The 25755-nt window shown below is 42.7% G+C and overlaps 1 protein-coding gene across 2 annotated transcripts in view; it reads right to left on the bottom strand.

The window, feature by feature from the left end:
- Window positions 1–25755, bottom strand: part of QPCT (glutaminyl-peptide cyclotransferase) — a 50787-nt gene that overhangs the window by 24408 nt on the left and 624 nt on the right. Inside the window, exon 1 of one of the 2 annotated variants that reach the window (XM_080685199.1) lies at window positions 4740–5032. The exons of the other annotated variant lie outside the window; for it this stretch is intronic. Coding sequence (XP_080541325.1) covers window positions 4740–4862 — 123 coding nt within the window. The 5' untranslated portion in view covers window positions 4863–5032. Of the gene's footprint in view, window positions 1–4739; window positions 5033–25755 lie in introns of those variants that run through there. 2 annotated transcript variants of the gene reach the window in all.

Consider the following 25755-nt stretch of genomic DNA (forward strand, 5'->3'; position numbering starts at 1 on the left):
GAGTGTTACAGAAGCTCAGCCCATTCAGTGTCAGTTTCCATCCCACGTGAGGGTCTCCCAGCAGCACGCGGGGTAACACGTGTGTCTACCTGCACATTCAACCCAGGCGGCATTTACTGAACTCCTTCTGCGGGTGGGGTGCCACTGACGTTACAAATGCGGTGGTGGAAGGGTAGGGAACTGAGTGAGATAACGGTACGTCTCTTCTTTCAATGCAAGCAGGCATCTATCGAAAAGCAGCCCAGACGGCGAACAATTCAGGGTGAAATCCCAGCTCCCTGACTTACTATCTGCGACTAGGACAAGTTTCCTTATCGGTAAAGTCGATGTCACAGTACTTACCTTAGTAGAAGTTCGAAATGGGACATTTTGTCTTTTTCTGCTACCAACACCGCTCCTATCACTGAGTCTGTTGCTGTTTCCATAAGAATCAATGGCAGGGAGATGGGTGGATGGAGGACTAAGGACTTTTAGAATACATGTGGCTCCAGAAGCAGAGGAATGTGAAATGCTGGGGGGGGGGGGGGGGGAGCAGGAGCAACTTGCTAGAGCTGACCCTGAGCAGGGGTCCTCAAACTACGGCCCGTGGGCCACATGCGGCCCACCGAGGACATTTATCCGGCCTGCCGGGTGCCGCTGCCTGTCCTGCTTAGCGGCCGACTCATCCCAGGCCCACAGTGCGCATAGGAATTTGTTCATAGTTTGTTTTTTTTAAAAAACTATAGTCCGGCCCTCCAACGGTCTGAGGGACAGTGAACTGGCCCCCTGTTTAAAAAGTTTGAGGACCCCTGACCCTGAGGGAGAACTCCTAGGTGAGGCCAACTCTCCTGTATATGGTTGCTCTGTTCAAAGACTCTGTCCCTCTATCCCTGGTATAATTTCAGCTTTATAGTTGAACTTCACCTTTGTTACAATAAAGAAAAATTCTACCATTAAAATACATTGGGTCCCAGCTTAACAATAGAGGAAGTTTGGAAACAATCTAAATAGTCAGCAATAAAGGGATAGTTGAATTGTGGAATGATGATAATTTTGTAAATATCAAATGATGCTTTCAATAAATGATGAGCTCAAGGAAATACTCATACAATTAAGCAACACAATAAGATATAAGACTGTATATGCAGCACAATCTCTAGTATGAAATAGTCATGTGTACTTATTTTAAAAAATAAACAAGTAACCTTAATTGAACATTTGCTATATGACAATCACTGTGCTAAATGCTTTATGTGAATAACTCATTCAGTTCTCATAAAACTCATGAGATTGGTACAATTTTATCATCTCTATAAACACACCATCACACATTTATATACATATGTATGTGTGTGTGTGTGTGTATATATATATATATATATATATATATATATATATATATATATATATTTACAAGGTTGGGTAAAGGTAGGCTTGCAGTTGTGAGTGCACAAAACAGACTTTATTCTTGTATTGTTATTTATCAACTAGAGGCCCGGTGCATGAAATTCATGCATGGGGAAGGGGATCCCCTCAGCCCAGCCTGCACCCTTTCCAATCCGGGACCCCTCAAGGGATGTCCAACTGCTGGTTTAGGCCTAAACCACCAGTCGCACATCCCTCTCACAATCCTGGACCGCTGGCTCCTAATCGCTCACCTGTCTGCCTGCCTGGTGGCCCCTAACTTCCCCCCCTGCCAGCCTGATCGCCCCTCACTGCCTCTTGCATGCTGGCATGATGGCCCCTAAATGCCCCCCACTGCCGGCCAGGTCGCCCCCAACTGTCCCCCCCTGCTGGCCTGGTCACCCCCACCTGCCCCCCCTGCCAGCCTGGTTGCCCCTCACACCTCTCCCTACCACCAGCCTGGTCTCACTAACCCCCCTGCCGGCCTGGTCACCCCACACAGACTGCTGTTCAGTCATTTGGTCATCCCTCACTAACCCCACTGCCAGCCTGGTTGCCCCATGCAGTCTGCTTTTTCACTCATTTGGTCATCCCTCACTAACCCCTACGTCTGGTCATAGGCAGCCATCTTGTGAGGGTGGGATGGTCAATTTGCATATTACCTCTTTATTATATAGGATTATTGTATTATTTTCCATATGAACAACTGTAAACCTACTTTCACCCCACCCGGTATATATATGTTTATATTATAGATATAGAGAGCAAACAAATAAGAACACCAAAATGGCTAACAGCAATTATCTCTGAATGTGGGCTTATGGATGATGATAGTTTCCTTTTTAGTATCCTTTTCTGTATTCTCCTAGTTTCCCAAAACCAGCACGAGTTAACTTTATAATTGGGAGACTTCAAGAAAAGCCATACTTTTTTAATGTGTTGGAGCTAAAAGCTTCCATTTTAAAAATGCAGTCACCAGTCATTCACACCTAAGGGAGGATTGATTTCATTAGATTCCTTTTAACAGCTGGTTGACAAGGTTGTACTAAAGGGATAGGTTCGGAGATTGGGGAAGGCAGGATTCAGAAGAAGTAATTTTGGAATATGGATCAACCCCCAGAATAACGGCCTTTAAGTTCTATAAGGGAGATTAGGAGAAGGGAGAAATAAGGAGAGAAGACAGGGTTCCAAAAACAAAACGACTGATTTTGGAATTCCATTTGGGGTCCACCCTGACCCAGAGAAGGGTAAGCAAGGTCTTCCTCTGGCCCTCCGATCTTCTCACACTCCTTCACTAGCTGGACACTGTCCCTGAACCATCAGCCAGGCCTCGTCTACTCTGGAGAAGAAAGGGGAAGAGGAAAAGAGAGTTGAGGGTTCTTCAATTCATGGGTGTAATCGTGGTCGAGTTTCCTCATCTGTAAATTGGAGATAAATGTACCCTCTTCACAGGGGCACTGTGAGGTTCCTAATATTGCTGCTATGGAGAAATTGCTTGCAGGTTTCAGATAACCAAATCGTTATCTTCTGAACACAACCTTAAGCTGGGGTTGAACTGTTTTTTAATATTAGATGCTGCTGGAAGAGACACACCTTTATTTCACAGCCAAGAAAAAGGATTTCAAAATCAGTGCTTTACCACGCCTCACCTTTGGGCAGACCAGTGTACCAAGCACATTTCACATGATTGAAACATACATGCCATAGAGAGCAGGAAGGCATGTGTTTTAGTGGTGACTAATTCTTTTCCCAGGCCGCACACGGTACTGGCCGCCTGGAGGACTTCACCGAGGCCTACAGAGAAAAGAGGGAGGGGGCCTCTCAGGCATGGTCACCGCTGATTTTGTCATCTGTTCATTTGCTTGCACCATTTTCGCAGAAAGCACCCAGTTTCCCAAAACTACAGTGACTAGAAGCTTCTTGAAATAAATATAAAAGGGACTTGTACTTTAAAAGACATTCCCAAAAGTTAAGTTCTCATGGCTTTAAACAACTTAAGAATGCAGCACCTTCTGCCATCTACAAATACAACCTGCCTACCAACGATCCCTTCGGAGCAGCTCGTTCAAACAGTTCCCATCTCACTTACTCCCAACCATTTCGATGGATCATAAAGGCAGGTTTGGTGTAGCTTCCCACCCTGGTTCTTTGTGCCGGACTTCTGACCAGGAAGGTCCTCACAGTGAAGCGAAGGAGAGGATTTGAGTCGGTACCTCAATGAGACACCTTCTGACGAGGTTATTTTTCTTATAATGAAGTTATTCTTGAGTTGCTTCCTACATCCCCACCAGGCTCCCTGTGGTTGATGGTCTCCCTGTGGTTGATGGTCTCCCTGTGGTTGATGGTCTCCCCGTGTAGTGGGAGCGTGTGTGCCCCTGAATGGTGAGGCTCATTAAGCCTAACCCAGGGAACTGACGAGGGCTGTTCCTACACCTATGCACGTGGCTGGGAGGAGCAGATTGCAGTGCCAGCCAGGGCCTGTGCATTCTCCCGTGTGCCCTATATTTCAAACGTGTGAGTATATACAGGCACGTGAATCGTAATTATTTAAAAGATGTGTTCAACCACACTGTCAGCATTGATATCCCTTTACTTCGCTGCTTTTCATTGTATCTTGAAGGCCATACTGTTTTACTCCAATACCATTAACATTAGCACAAGCCTCTAGCAATGTCATGATTTCAAAATTGTTACACAAGAAAGGGAAATAAATGTGAACCTACTTACTTCACACAGAGAGCACTTGCAAGGTACTTGTATTCTAAGTTCCTTATATGAAATTTGCACCTATACCTAGATACATTGCTCTGACCATTGCATTTTGCTCTCTTTTAAGACAAAAAAAAAAAAATGTTTAAGTAAAGTGGGTATCCAGTTAAGGTCCTTGGTTCCGAGCTGCTCCGCTTGAAAATCTAAAACGGACTAACAATAACACACGTCTGTCCAGAGGCTACATGGAAACATCGACGTCTCCAGGGTGTCCTGGGATGCAGCGGTGGGAGAGCGTGGGTCTCGTGGGTCCCGAGTGGGCGGCAGCGCGGCTCTGCGCTCCCACCTCCCTGCGGGGGGCCACTGGCCAGACACACGTCCTGCGCCTATCAGCCGCCGCAACGGACCCAGCCGAGGGGAGGCCGGTGACATCATCCAGCTCGCGTGGCGTCCCGGAGGCTAGCGAGGCCCCCTGGCGAGGACGCAGAGCCCCCACTCCCCTGGGAGCCCGAAGCGGCAGGGCTACTAGGGCCGGGGACCGCCGCTCCGCCCCGCCTCCCTCGCTGCCTAGGTGGGCTCGCCCGGCCTCAGATCCCCGCACCCGGCAAGAGCCGCCCAGGTACAATCGCGCAACAGCAGTCCCTCACCTTCTCCTGGGTCCAGGCTGCGGCGCCCCCGCCCCGACTGATCTCCTCGGTGGCCCGGTGTAGGGCGGCCAGCAGCAGCAGGTGGAGGGCGCCCAGGACGCGCCGGTGCCCGCCGCCTGCCATCTCTCCAAGGCTATCTGCGCGCCCGGTCCCTGCGCCGCCTGCGGTCACGAGCCTGGGAGCGCGCGTCCTTCTCCTTTCCTCTTCCCCACCCTGGGGTGGACTGTGCCCGCCCCCCCCATCTCCTCCCCGTCGCCTCCCCGCTGCGCTGCGCAGGCTGAGGCCGCAGCTCTCCTCTCCCCACCCCCACCTCTTCCATCCCGACCTTAGCAACCCCCAGGCTGGACTGTTCTGGAAGGCTGGAGCTTCCGAATCCCCGGGAACGGAGACGGCTACTTCCTTGTCTTGGAGAGGACGAGGAGAAGGAAGAGACGGGGAAGGGGCATTTTTATGATCTCCAGGGCCATTACTGGGAATAGCGAGGGGAGCGAGGTTTCATCAGACCCGATGCGGTTATGAAGTGTTTTCCCACAGCTCTTTTTCCCACAGTTCTGTACCGGGCACTGTCCTGGGTGCTTTTCCCTTGTCCCCTCATTTAGTCTTCATAAACCTCATTCCCGATTTACAGATGTGCAAACTGAGACTCCCCGTCCTCCATACAAAGCCTGAACCCTCAGCCCATCAAACCTTTCCTCTTTTTTTCTCACAAACTGGGTAAAGTCTGGTTAAAGGGGATTACCTGCGTGCCATAAGTAAGATCTAAAATGTTCACAGTGGTTCTTTAGGCAGAATTCTTCCGCAATGCAGCCCCCCTCAAAAGGAAGAGCTAAACACAACTGAATTTACTTTGCAGCATCAAAGATCACTGATCAAGATAATCCTAGAAAAAATAAAACAATATCTCTACTTTGTTTGTGGGTGTCTGGTCTAAGTTGTCAGGACAATTACTTCACCATCCTCTTTTTCTTCCACAGTGAGAATGCGGGCGTGGCCTCTCCTGAGTCATCTAGGAACATATAGATCCCAAAAAATATCAGAACAGGACACGTTGAAACTTACCTGTTTCCCCGAGAGCAAATGTCTGAAGGTAATGGCTGTTAGAATGAGTTTAAAAGAGAGGGCTGACCTGGGAAGACACTGCTCTGCCCTCCTCTGGAGCTACAGGGGAAGACAGGATTTAAGTACCTACTTTCCTGATGTTCCCGATTACTAACCCTATTCGTGTCCGAGAGTTTTGAGTGACAATTGGACCCTTCAGGCTTAAACAAAATTAAATAGCTTCTTTATTACATTCATGGACAGTACAATATTAAGAACAAAACCACTATCACATGCCCCAATACATTTCCTGTCTTGTTGCTTAGACCAACCTTGAATTAGTGGGTTTACTGAGTGTCTAGGTAACTAACAATCAGCCTAATAGTTTTTCTTACCCTATTACCTTTTTGTCTTTCTACAATATGATTCCTATTTTTTAAAAACGGGAGGTGGAAATAGCAAAGCTATATGAAACAAAAGGTTAAAGATAATATCATGCTAAGTATAAGCAATTCAAAATAAGAAATAAGGAAATGCTTGAGTTAAAATGTTAACACATAACTTGATGATTTTCCATTCCTGAGGGTTCTCCAAGTTTGGTTGCAGTCAATAAGATGCGGTTGCAGTTTGGATCTACAGGAAGCAGACTCTGAGACAGAGTTTAGCATTCAGGATGTGTATTAGGGAGTGCCCTTGGGACAAATCCCTGAGGGAGGAGGAGGGAGGAACAGCAACTGGGCTGAGAGCAAATGTAGGGGGGGAGGGGAGTGGGCCCCTCTCCACAGCCTCACCTAGCCCCATGGGGAGCCCAGGAGCTGAAATCGCCTGTCAGAATTGCCCCACAGTGAGTCAGAATTGCTGGAGCTTTATACCCCCACTTCAATGGGGTACTTCCTGCAAGCAGCTCGCTGCAGCCAAAGGACTTGACAGCTAGAGGCTGTCTGCCAAGAACACTAACAGCAGGAGCCGTCCTTCCCTGAAGGGGGATCTGAGCAGTGCATTCCTGTATCCACCACTAATGCATTTGTATAATGTATCTTGTACAGATCTAAAACATTTTGCATAAGAAGCTGATGTTAGTAAATGGTGTTTTACACATGTGGGCTTTCCTGACAACTTTCTGTAAATCTACAAACCCAACACAGCTCTCTATTTATGTATCCCTATTTTCTTTTCTTATGCCTTATATACTAAATGTCCTTCTCCCCTTTCCTTCACTTATTCTTTTCTCCTCCCCCTCCCCTTACTCTGGAAACTGTCAGAAAGTCCTGGTACCTACTATTTTTTTAAATATCTGCTATTTTTTTCATTACTGCAAATTTTCCTTTCTTTAGACTCTTCCTATAGAATATAATCCTGGACTATTACATTTGATTAAACAATTTGAGGCTGTTTTTCATCATTGAAAAAATTTTGTTTATGCAATGATAGCCCTAGTCACAGTTGGAGTCATTATCATCTTTATTATAGTACTAGAGGTCTGGTGCACAAAATTTGTGCATGGGGGGGAGAGGAGATACCCTCAGCCCAGCCTGCACCCTCTCCAATCTGGGACCCCTTGGGGGATGTCTGACTGCAGTGTAGGCCCGATCCCTGACAGTCGGACATCCCTCTCACAATCCTGGACGGCTGGCTCGTAATCGCTCACCTGCCTGCCTGCCTGGTCACCCCTTACTGCCCCCCCTGCCAGCCTGGTTGCCGCCAACTGCCCCCCCCCCCCCCCGTCGGCCTAGTCGCCTCTTATTGCCCCCCCCGCCAGCCTGGTTGCCCCCAACTGCCCCCCTCTGCCAGCCTGGTCACCCCTAACTGCCCCCCCTGCTGGCCTGGTCACCCCCAACTGCCCCCTCTGCCGGCCTGGTCAACCCCAACTGCCCCCCCTGCTGGCCTGGTCACCCCACGCAGCCTGCTGTTCAGTCATTTGGTCGCCCCTCACTAAACCCCCCTGCCGGCCTGGTCACCCCACGCCGCCTGCTTGTTCAGTCATTTGGTCGTTCCTCACTAACCCCCCTGCCAGCCTGGTCATAGGCAGCCATCTTGTGAGTGCGTGAGGGTCAATTTGCATATTACCTCTTTATTATATAGGTCAACCCCTCACAGGCCCCCTGCCAGCCTGGTCACCCCACGCAGCCTGCTGTTCAGTCATTTGGTCGCCCCTCACTAAATCCCCCTGCTGGCCTGGTCACCCCACGCCGCCTGCTTGTTCAGTCATTTGGTCGTTCCTCACTAACCCCCCTGCCAGCCTGGTCATAGGCAGCCATCTTGTGAGTGCGTGAGGGTCAATTTGCATATTACCTCTTTATTATATAGGATAAACTCTGTTCTGTTGGTTTGAAGCACGTTAAGACCCAACTGCTAGAAAAAATCTTCCCCATGCAGTTGCCTTGGCAGGATTTTCATACACTTGGTCCCACCTGTAAAGTAACACCAATGGACTGAAACATTCATGACCAGAAATTTCTATTAAAACAAGTTCCCAAAATGTGATCCATGGGCCCCCAAGGATTCTCCAAGACCCTTTTAGATGTCTGCAAGGTCAACTCAATTTTTATAATAATACCAAAGCAAGATTCCCTTTTCCTCACTGTATTAAGTTTGCACTAATATTGCAAAAGCAATGGCGGGTAAAACTCTGGCATCTTGGCACTTATCAAGACAGGACACAAAACTGTACTATTACAAAAAACAAAACTGTACTTGTAGTCATTGTATTCTTCACTGCCCTGCATGGCAAGAGAGAGAGAGAGAGAGAGAGAGAGAGAGAGAGAGAGAGAGAGAGAGAGAGAGAGGGAGAGAAGTGTGATAAAAGAAAAAAAAAGAGGTAGTCTCACTTAAGAATATCATTGATGAAACAATAAAAATTGTGGTTATTATTAAATTTCAACTTTTGAGTACATTACGTCTTTCTAACAGCTTTTTTGAGATATAATTAAAATACATTAAACTGAACATATTTAAAGTATACAACCTAATGTGTTTTAACATGTTTACAACCATAAAACCATCAGCGCAATCAAGAGATTTGTGTTTTAACATGTTTACAACCATAAAACCATCAGCGCAATCAAGAGATTGAACATACCCATTTCTTACCCATGGGTTATTTAAATTGTGTTATTTAGTTTCCAAATAGTTAAGGATTGCCCTGATATATTTTTTTTTATTGATTTCAAATTTAATTCTGTCATGGTCAGGGAACAGACTTGGTATGAATGGCTCCTTAAAATTTTTTTGAGAACTGTTTTATAGCCCAGAATATGACCCATCTTGGTAAATATTCCTTGTTATCGGATAGAATGCTTTATAAATGTCATTTAGATCTAGGTATTTGGTAATGTTCCCCAAATCCACCATATAATAACTAATTTTCTGTCTACTTGTTCTATTGACTACTAAGAGAGTGGTGTTAAAATCTCTGACTATAATTGTGGATTTGCCTATTTCTTTTGGTTCTATTAATTTTTATATAATGTATTTCTAAGCCTTCTTATTAAGTGCATAAATGTTTAGGATTATAATTTCCTTTTGACAATTTGACCTCTTTATCATTATGAAGTACTAGTAAACCTCTTTATACTTGGTAATATTCTTTGCTCTGAAATCTACATTTTTTTTCTATTCTTAATATAGCCACTCTAACTTTTTTTATTAGCCTTAGCAAGATATATTTTTTCCATCCTTTTTACTTTTAAACTTTTCTTATATACATACAAAGTAGGTTTCTTGCCTGGCCAGTGTAGCTCAGTGGTTCAGCATAGACCTATGATCGAGAAGGTCAACATTTGATTTCGGGTCAGGGTACATGCCCGGGTTGTGGGCTCCATCCCCATTGTGGGGCATGCAGGAGACAACCGATAGATGATCGGTGATTCTCTCTCATCATTGATGTTTCTCTCTCTCCCTCTCCCTTCCTCTCTGAAATCAATAAAAATATATTTTTTTAAAAAATAAAGATGTTGCCCTAGCCGGTTTGGCTCAGTGGATAGAGTGTCGGTCTGGGGACTGAAGGGTCCCAGGTTCGATTCCGGTCAAGGGCATGTACCTTGGTTGCGGGCACATCCCCAGCGGGGAGTGTGCAGGAGGCAGCTGATCGATGCTTCTCTCTCACCGATGTTTCTAACTCTCTATCCCTCTCCCTTCCTCTCTGTAAAAAATCAATAAAATATATTTTTAAAAAAATAATAATAAAAAAAAATAAAGATGTTGCTCAAATGTCTTGTTGCTTACTTTGTTTCTGATAAGAAATTGACTGTCATCCTAATCTTTGTTCTTCTGCATGCAATGTGCCTCAGACGGTCTTAAGATTTTTCTCTTTATCACAGTTTTTAAGCAATTTGACTATGATATGCCTTGGTGGGTGTTTTTGTTTACATTCTTGTGCTTGGGGTTCATAAAGTTTCTTGGATCAGTGGGTTTTAAGTTTTCATCAAATTTGGAAAAATTTTGCCATTATTTCTTCAAATTTCTATTTCCCCCCTCCTTGAGGGATTCTAATTATATATAAACTAGAGGCCCAGTGTATGAAAATTCATCCACTGGCGGCAGGTGGGGGGGGAGGGTGTCCCTCAGCCCAGCCTGCCCCCTCTCACAGTCCGGGAGTCTTCAGGCGTGGGAGGCAACCCGGCAATCACGGAAAGGCGACACACGCCCACATCACACCTCTGCTGCTGCCACTGCCGACAGGGCAAGCCTCAGCCAGCCCTGGTCAGCTAAGCAGCGGACATCCAAGGCTTGCCTGCGCCTAGGGCCAGCCCTGGGCAGCTGGGGGGCTGAGGGGACTGAGGGATTCTGGAGGCAGGCACACCATCAGGGCTGAGGGGACTGGGTGCCGCCATCTTGTGGCTGTGGGCGCCACCATTTTTGAGGGCATGGCAATCAATTAGCATATTCCCTCTTTATTGGCTGTGGGCGCGTCTATCTTTGAGGGAGGGGCAGTCAATTAGCATATTCCCTCCTTGTTGGAAGTGGGCACCGCCATCTTTGAGGGTGGGACAATTAGCATATTCCCTCCTTATTGGCTGTGGGTGCCACCATCTTTGAGGGCATGGCAGTCAATTAGCATATTCTTTCCTTATTGGCTGTGGGTGCTGCCATCTTTATGACAGTGTGAGGGTCAATTAGCATATTCCCTCTTTATTAGATAGGACTAGAGGCCTGGTGCACTGGGGGGGGGGGGGGGGCGTTCCTCAGCCCGGCCTGCACCCTCTTGCAGTCTGGGACCCCTCGGGGGATGTCCAACTGCCTGCGGGCCTAAGCTGGCAGGCAGACATCCCCCAAGGGGTTCTTAGTGCTGCTGCAGAGGCAGGAGAGGCTCCCAACACTGCTGCTGCACTCACCAGCCATGAGCCCAGCTTCTGGCTGAGCAGTGCTAACCCTGTGTGAGTGCACTAACCACCAGGGGGCAGCTTGTGCATTGAGCATCTGTACCCTGATGGTCAGTGTGTGTCATAGTGACCAGTCATTCCACCATTTGGTTGATTTGCACATTAGCCTTTTATTATATAGAACTAGAGGCCCAGTGCATGGATTCGTGCCCCAGTGGGGTCCCTCAGCCTGGCCTGTGCCCTCTCACAAACCAGGACCCCTCAGGGGATGTCAAAGGCCCGGTGCATGAATTCGGCCCCATCTGCACAGGCCAGGCCGAGGGACCCCACTGGTGCATGAATCCGTGTACTGGGCCTCTACTATGCATATAAGATCTTTGGTTAATCTCTTCCCACTGTCCCTCCTTGCCCCTTTCCTCTGAAATTCATCAGTCTGTTTTATGTTTCCATGCCTGTGCATTGAGCGTCTGCCCCCTGGTGGTCAGTGTGCGTCATAGCTACCGGTTGAACAGTTGGTCACTTAGGCTTTTATATGTATAGATTAAGTTCTTTGACGTTTCCTACAGGTCACCAGTGCTCTATTTTTTCTACTTTTTCTTTGTCTACTTTATTTGTCTAGTTTATATTTCTACATCTTCAAGTTCACTAGTCAGTCCATTGCAGTGTCTAATCTGTTGTTAATTCCATCCAGTGTACTTTTTGTCCAAGACATTGCTTTTTTGCCTTCTCTAGATGTTTGATTTGGATTTTCTTCATACCATCTGTGTCTCTTCTTAACATGCTCAACCTTTTCTCTACCTTTGAATATATGGAATATAATTATGACAATTGTTTTACTATTCTTATCTAATTTACCATCTGTGCCATTTGTCTGTTTCTTTTTGTTTTCATGTGTGTGTGTGTGTTTCTTTAATTTTTCTCCTGATTATGGGTTTTATGTTCCTACTTCTTTGCATGCTTGGTAATTTTTCTTTTATTAGATACCAAAGGTTATGAATTTTATTTTTTTGAGTGCTGGGCATACTTGTTATTCCCTTAAATATTCTTGATCTTTGTTCTGAGACACAGTTGAGTGGGAAACAGTTCGATCCTGTGGAGGCTTGTTTCTAAATTTTGTTAGGCTGGAACAGAGCAGCCTGTAACCTGGGTGTACTTTGACCCCCAGTGAAACAATACTCTGGGTATTATACTTTTTGCCCCTTGTATTTTGAAATTTTTCCACTCTGGTGGAAACACAAAATATTCCTGACCCTGTCTGAGCTCTGGGGCTTGTTACGTCTGCTCCTTTTTGGCCGTTTATTCCTCCAACTTGCGTAGTTTCTTCATATGCATAGGCAGATCCATCCTCAGCTGAAGTCTTATGAAGATACCTTTACTGCTCTCCGACACGCTCCCAAAATGAAGCCTGTCCTCTCTCCTCCCACATTCTGTCCTTCAAATTATAGCCACTTGACCTTCCCATATTCTCAAGTCTGTCATTTCATCTCACAGAGACCCCTGGCTTTGTTTGGGTTCCTGCCTCCCCAGCATCCAATACAGCCATATGGGGAAAGTGTCCAGCTCATGACTTTTGTTTTCCTTCTTTCATTGCTCTCCTGTAATGCCGGTTTTCCAATATTTGAATCTTATTGTGTTTGTTTTTTTTAAGATGGGATGATAAATCCAGCCTGTTACGCCACCTTGACTAGAAGCAGAAGTTGAGAGTACCTCTTAATATTCTTCATGACAACCTGGGAGGTACAAATAAAGTACTTCTGCTACATACTGGACAACTTTCTCAAGGAAAAGCACCTCAATTGTTTGAGATGCATGAAGAGCCGCCTGCTTTTTTCATAAAATTCTACTCTGCTTGGAAGAATAATTGACTGGTAAGCTGTTGTTATTCAGACTTGTGTATTTGGCAGGTATTTGTTTGAAAATGAATAAAGTAATACTTTAAACAGAGATTTTTTTAAAAAAGAAAGAAAATGAATAAAGTGTGCCTATGCCTTCAAGGATAATAATTGACAGTATTTATAGCCAATGATAGAACTTGGATCTTTTAAGTAAAAATGGGAATTTTAGAAAACTTGTATCTGCTACCATAAGCTTGACAGTTTCCTGATAAGTAACAACTTTTCTGACAAAGTCAATTTTAACAAATGTAATTTTAAAAATACTATACAATGAAATGTTCGACATTTGGAATATCTGCAAATCTCAGTGAACCAACATTTTCCAAATGCTCCATGCCCAATCATAGAGAAAAGATCCATTCAAAGTATAATAGAGACCAATACATTTTAATGTCATGGAGTAAAAATTTTTATTTGTATGGTTTCAGATTCCACATTGCAGCTATTTTTTATGACATTGCCATTTGTCATGCTTTGGTTTAATAACAAAAAAATTATCCATAATTATCTGAAGAGACTTTAAAGTATTCTTTCTTTTTCCTATTCCATGTTAGTGTGAGGCCAAATTTTCTTCATATACTTCAACCAAAATAACATACTACAGCAGGTTGAATGCATAAAGAAATCCAATTGTTTTCTAATAACTCACACATTAAATTTTTTTAAATGTTCAAAAATGCCAGTCCTCTCACAAAATTCTTTGTTTTAGAAAATGTAGTGGTTTCATAAGAAAATGTTATTTAAATATAATGATGTACTGCTTTTGTTATTTTTAAATATATCCATAATCAAACATATATAAAATATCTGGTTTCATTTTCAATACAATAAATATTAATAGATACAATCCACATAAACAAAAGCTATTTGTGGTCTTGAGAGACCAAAACATTTGAAAACTGCTGTGTTAAACTATTTTACCTAGGAGAGGGAATACATGAAGCCGATGGAATCATCTAGAAAGACTTTTGTTTTTGTTTTTAAAAAATGGCTAGGTGCCACCCCTACAGGTTCTGATAAAATTAGGCTGGCGTGTGGTCTGGACATCAGGTTTCTTTAAAATCCCCCAGGTGAGTCTAGCAGGACTGAGAACCACTGCATTAATTACATACTCTGAAAAATACATTAGCAAAAACCACATAATAGATTAATGATGACATTAATAATCATGTTGTATAGTAGCTATTTTGTCAGGCCCTGAGGGCAATGGTAAAAAAAGATTGGTAAAGTGGGCCAACCATAGACTAATTATGGAGCAGGCAATTTAGATTCCAGCCTCCCAACTTTCCCCTCACTTTTTGCCTCTGCAGAAACACCTTGCCTTTTTTGTTTCTTTGTTAATCCTCACCTGTGGATATTTTTCCCATTGCTTTTCAAAGACAGTGAAGGGTTCAAAGACAGTGAAGGGAGGGAGGGAGGGAGGGAAGGAGAGAGGGAGGGAGGAAGAGAGAGGAGGAGAGGAGAGGGGAGGAGAGGGGAGGAGAGGAGGAGAGGGGAGAAGGGAGAAGGGAGAGGGGAGAGGGGAGAGGGGAGAGGGAAGAGGGGAGAGGGGAGAGGGGAGAGGGAAGAGGGGAGAGGGGAGAGGGGAGAGGGGAGGGGAGGGGAGGGGAGGGGAGGGGAGGGGAGGGGAGGGGAGGAGAGGAGCATCAATGTAAGAGACACATCAACAGGCTGCCTCCCACATATGCCCCGGCAAGGAGCAGGGAGCAAACCCACAACCCAAGCACATGCCCTAAACTTGGAATAAAACTTGTGACTCTTCAGTGATCAGGCCGATGCTCTAACCATCAAGAAACACTGCCTTTTATTCCTTTAATAGCCATGGAGAATATAAAGGGGCCCACATTATATCCCTGCCCAAATCCATCCACCACTGCTTTCAATAATGGAATGAAAACGTTTGCCAAAAAAAAAAAAAAAAAAAAAAGTTTGCTTCTGCAATACAGTCAGACTTTTGCTGTTCCCTAGAAATCTCAGGAATCCAGATTTCCTGTAAATCTTACCAACTCCTTTCACCACAGATCAGAGGTCAAGGTGGCAATAAAACTTAGGGGGAAAAAACCTCTTTCCCCTGGTGTTCTGGCCCTCTCCCTCCACAGCCCTTTAGGATATCAGTTCACGCTCCTCTGAAAGCAGGGGAGAACGTGCTTCATAAACCCGGATTCCTTTTCCCAACACTAATCCTGCCCCCAAGCAAAATTCCTTTCATTCTTTTACTGTGTCCTGGTTTTTTAAAACTGATTTTTCTCTGTGGACTCTGGAAAAGAAAAGTCTTCAAAATCCCCCCCCCCCAAAAAAAAATGAATTTTACTTCACTCAAAGAGATGAGACTAGAGAGAATCAAAAAAGGAGAACCAAAGATAAATTTCATCTCCTTACAACTCACTGAAGAGACAGCTCTGATCTATACAATACTGAAACTGACTGCAATGGGAAGTGTCAGTCAATTGATTGTTAGGAAGCGTAGATAAACATACAGCGTATGTATCTATATTTATAGATACATTTTAACTTTTTATTCAAAAATTGTCTATAATAAACTTATTTTGCATCTTATAGGATCACATAGGTGACAAGGTACCAATTTCTGGACTATATTAATAATATGTGAAAGACAAAAAGCTGTTAGCTCAAGAACTTGTTTCCATTCAAAGTTACTGGCTAAATTTTTTTTTAAATATATTTTATTGATTTTTCACAGAGAGGAAGGGAGACGGACAGAGAGATGGAAACATCGATGAGAGAGAAGCATCGATCAGCTGCCTCCTGCACGCCCCCTACTGGGGATGTGCCCGCAACCAAGGTACATGCCCTTGACTGGAATAGAACCCAGGACCCTTCAGTCCCCAGGCCGACGCTCTATCCACTGAGCCAAACCGGCCAGGGCTACTGGCTAAATTTTTATGGTGTAAGTCAAAAATATGATCAAGGATGTTAGGTGTGTCAACAATAAGTTTTTAAAGAACCTCTAATTCTATAAATGAGGATGATGAGAGATATTATTATTATCCTCATTGTTAGTAAGAAAATTGAAGCACAGGGAAGTTAAGTAACCTGCCCAGGGGCACGCAAAGCCAGTTCGACTGCAGCCAGTGGATTTTTACTCTAACCTACAGGTTTTTCCAGTTTCAAAGGAGAACATTTCAGTAGTCAGTAAAATCCAATGTTTACTATGCTGAAGTGAACTTTTGCTGAATGTAAAACCAAACACCTATGAAATTATTTTATTTTCAAGTTATAAGCAGAATACTCATTTGGTGTTGCTTTCTCTCCTTTAATCAGATATCTAATACCATATTTACTAGAAGGGGAAAAGGGAAACTTTTCAAAAAGAGTCAATACTAAACTGTAAGTTAGTATGATTTAAAGGAACGACTGAGACACTTCGTTGTCTTTTGTTTTGGGGGTCACTTATGAATTTTCCAAAGTATTCTATTCTATTTATCTATGTTTTAATGATATAAAATTGTGAGGTTTTTCTACTGATCAGGCTACACACACTGTAATCAGATTTAACTATAAAAGTACTCTTCTTCTCAATTTTGTTATCTTGATACAGTATTAATTGTGATGGTTAATTAGGCCCTTTCTGACTTTTCATGAAAGGACAATTGTTCCAAGAGTAGTTTTCAAGTCATACCAAAAACATAAAGGTTGTTTTTAAGATTCAGGTGAGGTACAGCACCCTCAAATAAAAGAGGAAGAAAAACTCTAAAATCTCTTTCCACAGGATTCAAAAATAGAATGTTAAAAAAGCAAGTAAAAATGACACAAATTCACAGAAAATAGCAAGTCATTTAAAAAACAATTTGACTATGCCACACATAGCTATTAATAATAAAAAGTTGCAACACAATATCATAACCCAAATTCTGCCTTAAACCACATATGTTCATATATATATATTTATTTTTGGTTAAAATTAGAATGAATTTATGCTGTTTGTTTTATTTATATATCTGAAAACATTAGCATAGTATTTCAAACATTTTAGGACTTCTAAAACAGTACAGACTGTGGTCATAAAAAATCCTTTCTGCCCAATGGTTTGTATACACACCATTATCCAGACTATAATAAATTAAATGGACTAATCCACCTTCAATTTTAATGTTTGAAAGAGCATTTCAACAGAGCTGAGCATCAGCACCAGGCCAAGAATGTACCTAAATTTCCCTTAAAAAGAAGCTAAATTACTCAGCATACAATTTTAGTAAGACTAATCCCCTTCTGTCACTGGCCAAACCATGATCTTTTGTGGTTTTTACTCAGTAAATCACATACCTATTATGGGGAACATTAAAGTTTGAATTTAGAGACCTGTAAGAAAGCAAAAGATATTAATTTACTTTCATGATGTTTCTATTTAGTTCTCCAAGAAAATCCTTCTAACAGTTTAAGATTAAATATATACTTCAAATTAAGAAGAAACAAAATAGTAATTTTAGAAAAGTGGGCTGGGAGGAAATTTCATAAACAAATGAAGTGCCCATAGATAAACTGTGCATCTTTCTTTCTTTCTTTCTTTTTTTGTAAGATATATTTTTATTGCTTTCAGAGAGGAAGGGAGAGGGAGAGAGAGACAGAAAAATCAATGATAAGAGAGAATCATTGATCAACGCTTCCTGCATGCCCTACAGAGGGGATTGAGCCCACTACCGGGGCATGTGCCCAGACCGGGAATCAAACCATGACCTCCTGGTTCATAGGTCAATGCTCAGCCACTGAGCCATGCTGGCCAGGCTAAACTGTGCATCTTCATTCCACATTGAGGCAAAGTGGTCCCCTTCTTTAAATTCTACTCTTAGAGGAGGATCCAAGATGGTGGCATAGGTAAACACCTAAACTGCTGCCTCACACAACAATTTCAAAACTACAACTAAAAGACAAAACGTCTATCACCCAGAACCACAGGAAAGCTGGCTGTGTGGAAGTTCTACAACTAGAAGGAAAGAGAAAAGAGCATTGAGATGTGCACAAGCACTGAAAAGCTGAGGTACTGAGGCGCGCAATCCGGGCTGGCGGCAGGCGTTGCTTTTTTCAACCCGAAGGGAGACAAGCCCCCGATTACTCTGAAATCCAGTTTCTGGGGAGACGCGGGGGACCCAAACTCCTACAGGGAGAAGCTGGACTGTCTGCCATGGGGTCGGAAAGTGAGGGTGGCTTGCTTGCAGGGCTGAGCGCAGGAATAATTGTTTACTGTGCTGGGGCGCGGGATGCAGGGATGCGGTCAGAGACGCAGAGCCGGCTAACTGGCAGTCATCGCAGTTGGCCACGCCCTAGCCTAGTGACGCCCTGAGACCCCACCCCGCACAACCTACAAACCCACCCAAGCTCCAAGCAGCGGCTTTAGCATATGAATGGCCTGCCCTATCGCAGCTTAGCTCCAAAACCTCCAAACCCCAAGCAAAGGGGAGAAAACTGTAGTTCTCGCTGTAGCTCCTGCTGGGTGGCCTCAGACAGTAGCTGACCTGCACCCCATTGGAGTTCCAGAAGCCAGTGTACCTAGCAGTCAGTGTGAGACACCAGATTTCAACTCCTCACATCCATAAGTGACACATTCAAGAGGCAGACTCAGTGAGCACCAAAGCCCCACTGAAACAAGTCCTGCACCATAAGCATGTCTCCAGCACAGCAGTTCTTCCATTATAGACACAGCGGGTCCTCACAGCCAATTGGCCTGGAGGTCAATTCCTCCCAGTGTATCAACAGCAATCAAGGCTTATCTACACCAAGACTTTGCACTCAGCCCACAAAGGGGTGTACCAAGAGTGTCCACCTCAGGTGATTGGGGAGGCTGAGCTACTGGCCCCTATAGGTCACCTACCACACAAAGCCACTCCATCAACACAGGGAAGCAGCCAAAATGCGGAGACAAAGAAACATGTCACGAATGAAAAAAATTGAGGAAAGCAAACTACTGGACGACATAGAGTTCAGAACCACATTTATAAGGTTACTCAAGAATCTTCTAAAAACCTCTGAGGAACTTAGTGAGAACTTTAAAGATCTTAATGAGAATGCCAAAAAAATGGAAAAGGACCAGTCAGAAATTAAGCATACACAGTCTGAAATAAAGAATATACAGAAACTCAACTGTAGATCAACGTACCCCAAGAATCAAACCAAAGATCTGAAATATGAGGAAACAAAAAACACCCAACCAGAAAAACAGAAAAAATCCAAAAATACGAAGATAGTGTAAGGAGCCTCTGGGACAACTTTAAGCGTACCAACATCCAAATTTTTGGGGTGCCAGAAGAAGAGAGCAAAATATTGAAAACCTATTAGAAGAAATAACGACAGAAAACTTTCCCTACCTGGTGAAAGAAATAGACTTACAAGTCCAGGAAGCACAGAGAACCCCAAACAAAAAGAATCCAAAGAGGACCACACCAAGACACATCATAATCAAGATGCCAAGGGCGAAAGACAAAGAGAGAATCTTGAAAGCAGCAAGAGAAAAACGGTTAGTTACCTACAAGGGAGTACCCATACGACTGTCAGCTGATTTCTCAACAGAAACTATGCAGGCCAGAAGGGAGTGGCAAGAAATATTCAAAGTGATGAACAGCAAGAACCTACAACCAAGATTACTCTACCCAGCAAAGCTATTATTCAGAACTGAAGGGCAGATAAAGAGCTTCACAGAAAAGAAAAAGCTAAAGGAGTTCATCACCACCAAACCAAGATTATATGAAATGCTGAAGGGTATTCTTTAAGAAGAGGAAGAAGAAAAAGGTAAAGATAAAAATTATGAACAACAAAATGACAACCAATACATACCTACCAACAAGTGAATCTAAAAATCAAGTGAATAAAAAATCTGAAGAACAGAATGGACTGGTGAATATAATAGAATCAGGGACATAGAAAGGGAGTGGACTGACAATTCTCAGGGGGAAGGGGGTGTGAGGGGTGCGGGAAGAGATTGGACAAAAATCTTACACCTATGGATGAAGACAGTGGCGGGGGGTAAGGGCATGGGGTGGGGTGGGGAATCAGGAGGGGAGCTATGGGGGAAAAAAAGAGGAACACCTGTAATAACCCGAACAATAAAGATTTATTAAAAAAAAATTCTACTCTTAGTGAAAATGAACACCAATCAGAAAACAAGCTAATGGCTTATGACATTCAGGACCATACAGGATACAGTATAAATTAATACTCAGGACTTTTATTTTAGTATATGTGCTGCTGAAGCGAGCACAGGACTTTTAGAGACTGAAAATATGAGAGAAACATGGCATAGTGGTTAGATAACAGCCTAATTATGCACATCTCTGTGTGCTAATATTTCATATGTTTATCAAATTATGCAGCTAGTTACATAATGATGATTTTATAGTGCACACATACATATCTTTAGCATATACTTTCATTTGTAAAAGACTTTGAAAGTATAATCTTCACAAGAGTAGGGAACTGGCAGTATATTACATTTTCAATAAAATATTGAATGTCTGAAAACAAATACATTATTACTCAAAGGAGTGCCTACAGAAATATAAAGAATATCTGACCCATCATAGTATGTAATAGTACAGCCTAACCAATAATAACAGGTACACAATGATCTTCCATGAACCCTGCTACCTTCTTTAATTATTGTCCTCTTGCCCTTTGCTTCCATTTTAATGTAGCTAACACCATTAGTTCTCAAATGCCAGTTCCATATTAATGCCTGTTCAGGACTATGTTTTCTCAGTCTGTTACAAAATGAGAAAATTAAGGGAAAAGAAGTGTTTTATTAATAAGGTAATTGTATTTAATAAAAAAGCTAATCTTCATTCTTATATTTTTCCTTCATATTTGATGTTACATTTAAAAAATTATATAATGGCCTTGACCCGTTTGGCTCAGTGGATAGAGCGTCGGCCTGTGGACTCAAGGGTCCCAGGTTCAATTCCAGTCAAGGGCATGTACCTTGGTTGCGGGCACATCCCCAGTGGGGGGTGTGCAGGAGGCAGCTGATCGATGTTTCTAACTCTCTATCCCTCTCCCTTCCTCTCTGTAAAAAATCAATAAAATATATTAAAAAAATAAAATAAAAAATTATATAATGATTTCTAAATTAACTTAATAAATCTTGAGTTTGTTTTTTTATTGTCTTGCTCAGCTGTTCAATTATGGTAAAGTACACATAACATACTAGCAAAATTTATCATCTTAACCATTTTAAGAGTACAGTTCAGTGACATTTAATATATTCACACTGTTGCACAACCATCACCACCATCCATATTGAGAACTCTTTACCCATTAAATGCCGACTCCCCATTCCATCCTCCTTCCATCTTTTGGCAACTGCCATTCTACGTTCTGTCTCTCCCTATTTGACTATCTAGGTACCTCATGTAAATGGAGTCATACAGTATTTGTCTTTTTGTGACTGGCTTATTTCATTTAGCATGATGTCCTCAAGATTCATTCATGTTGTAGCATGTATAAGAACTTCCTTCCTTTTTAAGACCGAATAGTATTCCATTATATGTATACACTACATTTTGCTTATTCACTCGTCTAATGGACACTTGGGTGGCTTATGCTGCTATGAACATGGCTGTACAAATATCTTTTCAAGACCTTGCTTTCAATTCATTTGGATATACACCCAAAAATATAATTGATGATTCATATGATAATCCTATTTTTAATTTTTGAGGAACAGCTATACTGTTTTTCCACAGCAGCTGCACCATTTTACATTCCTATCAACAGTGCATAAGGGTTCCAACTTTCACACATTCCTGCCAACACTTGATGGGTAGGAGGTAGTATCTCACTATAGATTTTATTTGCATTTCCCTAATGATCAGTGATTTTGAGCTCTTGCTTTATTTTAATGTTCTTAATTAGCAAAACAAGAAGTTGACAACTCAGTCTCCAATTTCTTATAAATGTATTTGTAATTGAAATCTGAGAACTACCAGTGTATTCTCTATATCTTCCTCTCATCTTCCATTTACCTCTTCAATTCATTTCAGTTTGCCTTTGGCCCTCAGTCTTCTCCTGACACCTCTTTCAGCAGAGTCAACAAATCATTAACTTATTATTGCCAAATAGAATGGACCTTCTTTAGTACTTACATGATTAGTGAAAAGCGTGGAGGCTCTGGAGTCAAACATAGAATCCTGCATTCTTCAGCATAACACAACACCAAGGAACGTAATTCCTGCCTCTGGTCTTCCTGCAGGGTAATGTCATCCTTTTCCATAGTTTCATTCTCCACCCTCTGCAATGACTCCCAGATTTCTAGTATTCAACCATGTCAGCGGAGGACTAAGACTGGGAAAGGCACTTTGCAAGGGATGTAAGGATGAATTAGATATGACCCCTGCTCTCAAGGAGCTTACAGTTTAGGAAGGGAGAGAGAAAGGTAAAGATGTGTCACAGGTGCTATGGGAGAAGAAAGGAATTGTCATTCCCATCAGGCCTGAAGTAGACAGGAAAGGCATCCCAGAAGACTACTTGAACGGAATGAGTCTTTGAAATGTTTACCAGGTCGAAAAGGGGGACAGGTGTTGCATGAACAAAAGCACGCTGGGGAACTGCCAGCAGTCCACCACTGCCCGAGGTCCTAGATATATGAAGAATGGGGTTAGCAATATGAGAAAGCAGGAAGGGGCCCATTGAAGGGGGCATGCCGTGCTTTTAAGTTAGCACAAGAAACACACTGGTTAGCAATTGAAGGATTTGATGCTCAGGGAATCATAGGACCAATTCCGCATTCTAGAACTATTGTTCTGGTAGCAGAGTGGAGAGTGGGTTAAAGAAGAGAAGATTCGAGGCAGGGAAATCTCTTAGATCCATTTCAGTAGATCAGGTGAGAGTTAATAAAAGGCTTGAACTAAGATGGTAATGGTGGAAAAGAAGAAAGGGCACACAACACAGGAAACATTGTATGAAATTGGTGGGGTTTAGCCACCGATTAGATTTGAAGAAAAGATTAAAGGAATTCAGGCTGACTAAGAAGTTTCTGTCTTGGATGACTAAACAGACGGTGGTACTATGCACTAAGATTGGAAACATGTAGAGGAAGAAGAAAAGATGAGTTCAGTTAGGGACACGTTGAATTTGTGATCGTTCTTTGGGACATTCAGGTGGTTACAGAAAGAGATCAAAGGATATTTTTCCTTTTTTTTTTTTTTCTTTAGAGAGATGGGCAGGAGGTGGGGGCTAGAGATACTGATTTGTAAGATGGAAGTTGCAGCCATATGGAGTAGATGCAGCAGATCCCCTTCACACTCATCATTCAGGTGAGGGCTCCTAACTGCAAACACCGGTGACTCTGTTGGGGGCCCTCTGGTGGGCTAGCCAACTCAGGGGGTAATGAGGAGTGACTGTATAGGGCCTGGAATTTCTTTTGGGAGTAATAAAAATATTCTCAAATCATATGGTGTGATATTGCATAACTTTATAAATGTACTAAAACCCAATAAATTGCACACTTTTAAAGAGTGGATTTTATGGTTTATAAATTACAGCTCAATTTTTTAAAATTGTGAAGAAGAAAAAAACCCAATGGCTCACCAAACTGCTTAGTTCGCAAATGTGTCCATGTTTTCACACCTATGTGCCTTTGCTCACTGTTGCTTCCAACTAGAATTTTCTTTTTTTTCCCCCCATTCCTCTCCCCATATTTCCAAATCCTACTCTTTCTTCAAAACCTAGCTAAATTCTCTTTTCCCATGCACTTACCCTTCCCCAGGTCAGGGGAATGTCTAGTACTTCTCTAACATCTGCTAGCTATTTATTTTGCTTCCTGCTTTTTTTTTTTTTTAATTCTCTTCTCTGTATTAGAGATCTTCACATATCTTTTTTAATGCACTTTACGTTCCTGAGAATAGCTGTTTTACCTGTAGATCTATTAAGCGCCTTGCACATGGAGGCCTCTCAAAAAATGATTACTGAATCAATACATCAAGGACTAGAAAGTCTCAAAGGGAATCTAGGAAAAAAGACAAACTAAATTAACATCAATTAGTCTTCAGCTAAACACTTCATCATGATTTAAGGAACTATGAGACAACTTAAAGCTTATGAAGTCAGAATTCTTTCTAAAGATACTTGAGATTTTGAAATTTGAAGTATATGATCAGAGTACAGATTATAGTAAAATGCTCAGGTCATTCTAGTCTATCTATATTATAAATAAAACCAACATGCCCTGGCCAGGTGGCTCAGTTGGTTGAAGTGTCATCCTGTACATGAAAAGATTGCTGGCTCCATTCTCAGTCAGGGCACTCACCTAGGTTGCAGGTTTGATCCCCGGTGGTCCCATGTGGCAGGCAGCCGATCAATGTTTCTCTTTTTTTCCCTCTCTCTCTCTCTCTTTCTCTCCCCCTTCTTCTCTAAAAATCAATAAAAACATATCCTTGGGTGAGGATTAAAAAAATAATAAAATAAAAAATAATATATAATCAAATGGTAAATTATATAAAGCCTCATATAAATGCAAATAAAGAAAAGAGAGGTGTTATGTGGAATTCTCACACACACATACACAAATCCTTAAGCCTCTATATAATCGCAGCTTGATTCATTTAGAAAAGTTGCTTCTAGGAAGAGTAACATCTGTCTCTTTAAGGACCACGAGAGAAAATGGAAGTCACTAGTGAGATGGGACTGGCTGTAAACAGCTCCAATGAGGTCCTGGGAATCCTGCGAGAGAGGATATTTGGGGCTGGACTAAGACGTCTGTTGGGAAGTGGAAGGAAGAAAAAGGCAAAGTTAGGTAAGGGCATTCTTAAAAAAAAAAAAGAAGGTAAACAAATTAATTTACTTTCAATTTTACAGCGAAAGAATGGCAGGACAAGATGAAGTATAAGGTATAATTAGATGGAACGAGAGAGCTACTACTGGATGTGAGACATTTAGCAGCCTCCCATTCCTGAGAATGTTTCAGAAATGTTTTTTGAAGAACATAGCTTCAGAGTAGGACTAGGGTTTATACAATTTTACTTGTCCCATCTTTGATATTCTCCCTCTCCCTCCCCCTCCCCCTCTTCTTCTGTTAATCTTCACCCAAGGATATTTTTCTATTGATTTTTTTTTTTTTTTTTTAGAGAGAGGGACGAAGGGGAGTGGAGGGAAGATCTATGTGAGAAAGGTATGTCGACTGGTTTGCCTCCCACCGGGGATTGAGTCCGCAACCCAGGTACATGCCCTTGACCAGGAATCGAACCCGCGACCCTTCGGTCCTCAGGTAACGCTCTAACCACTGAGCACACCGGCCAGAGCAAAATTCTCATTTATTAACTTTAAATCCTGGGACAGTCATTACGATTGATGACTTGGTATAAAAAGTAGGGACCCTTGCCGAAACCGGTTTGGCTCAGTGGATAGAGCGTCGGCCTGTGGACTGAAAGGTCCCGGGTTCGATTCCGGTCAAGGGCATGTACCTTGGTTGCGGGCACATCCCCAGTGGGAGGTGTGCAGGAGGCAGCTGATCGATGTTTCTCTCTCATCGATGTTTCTAGCTCTCTATCCCTCTCCCTTCCTCTCTGTGAAATATCAATAAAATATATTAAAAAAAAAAAAAGTAGGGACCCACTTAACTTTCTTTTCTTTCTGTTCTCAAAAACTGCCCTCCTGACCTCTGCTTGGGGATGGAAGGATGGTTGACTGCAGCCCTTCGCTTGTTTCAACACAATTTAGTGAAGTACTTTGGGGGAAACATTTTGACATAAGGAGAATTAGGTCGTTTCTGGGACGGCTGCTCGGGCCTTTCTCACATAAAACATCTGTGATTGAACACAC

The sequence above is a fragment of the Plecotus auritus genome (genome assembly GCF_963455305.1).
Source record: "Plecotus auritus genome assembly, chromosome: 8".
NCBI lineage: Eukaryota > Metazoa > Chordata > Mammalia > Chiroptera > Vespertilionidae > Plecotus > Plecotus auritus.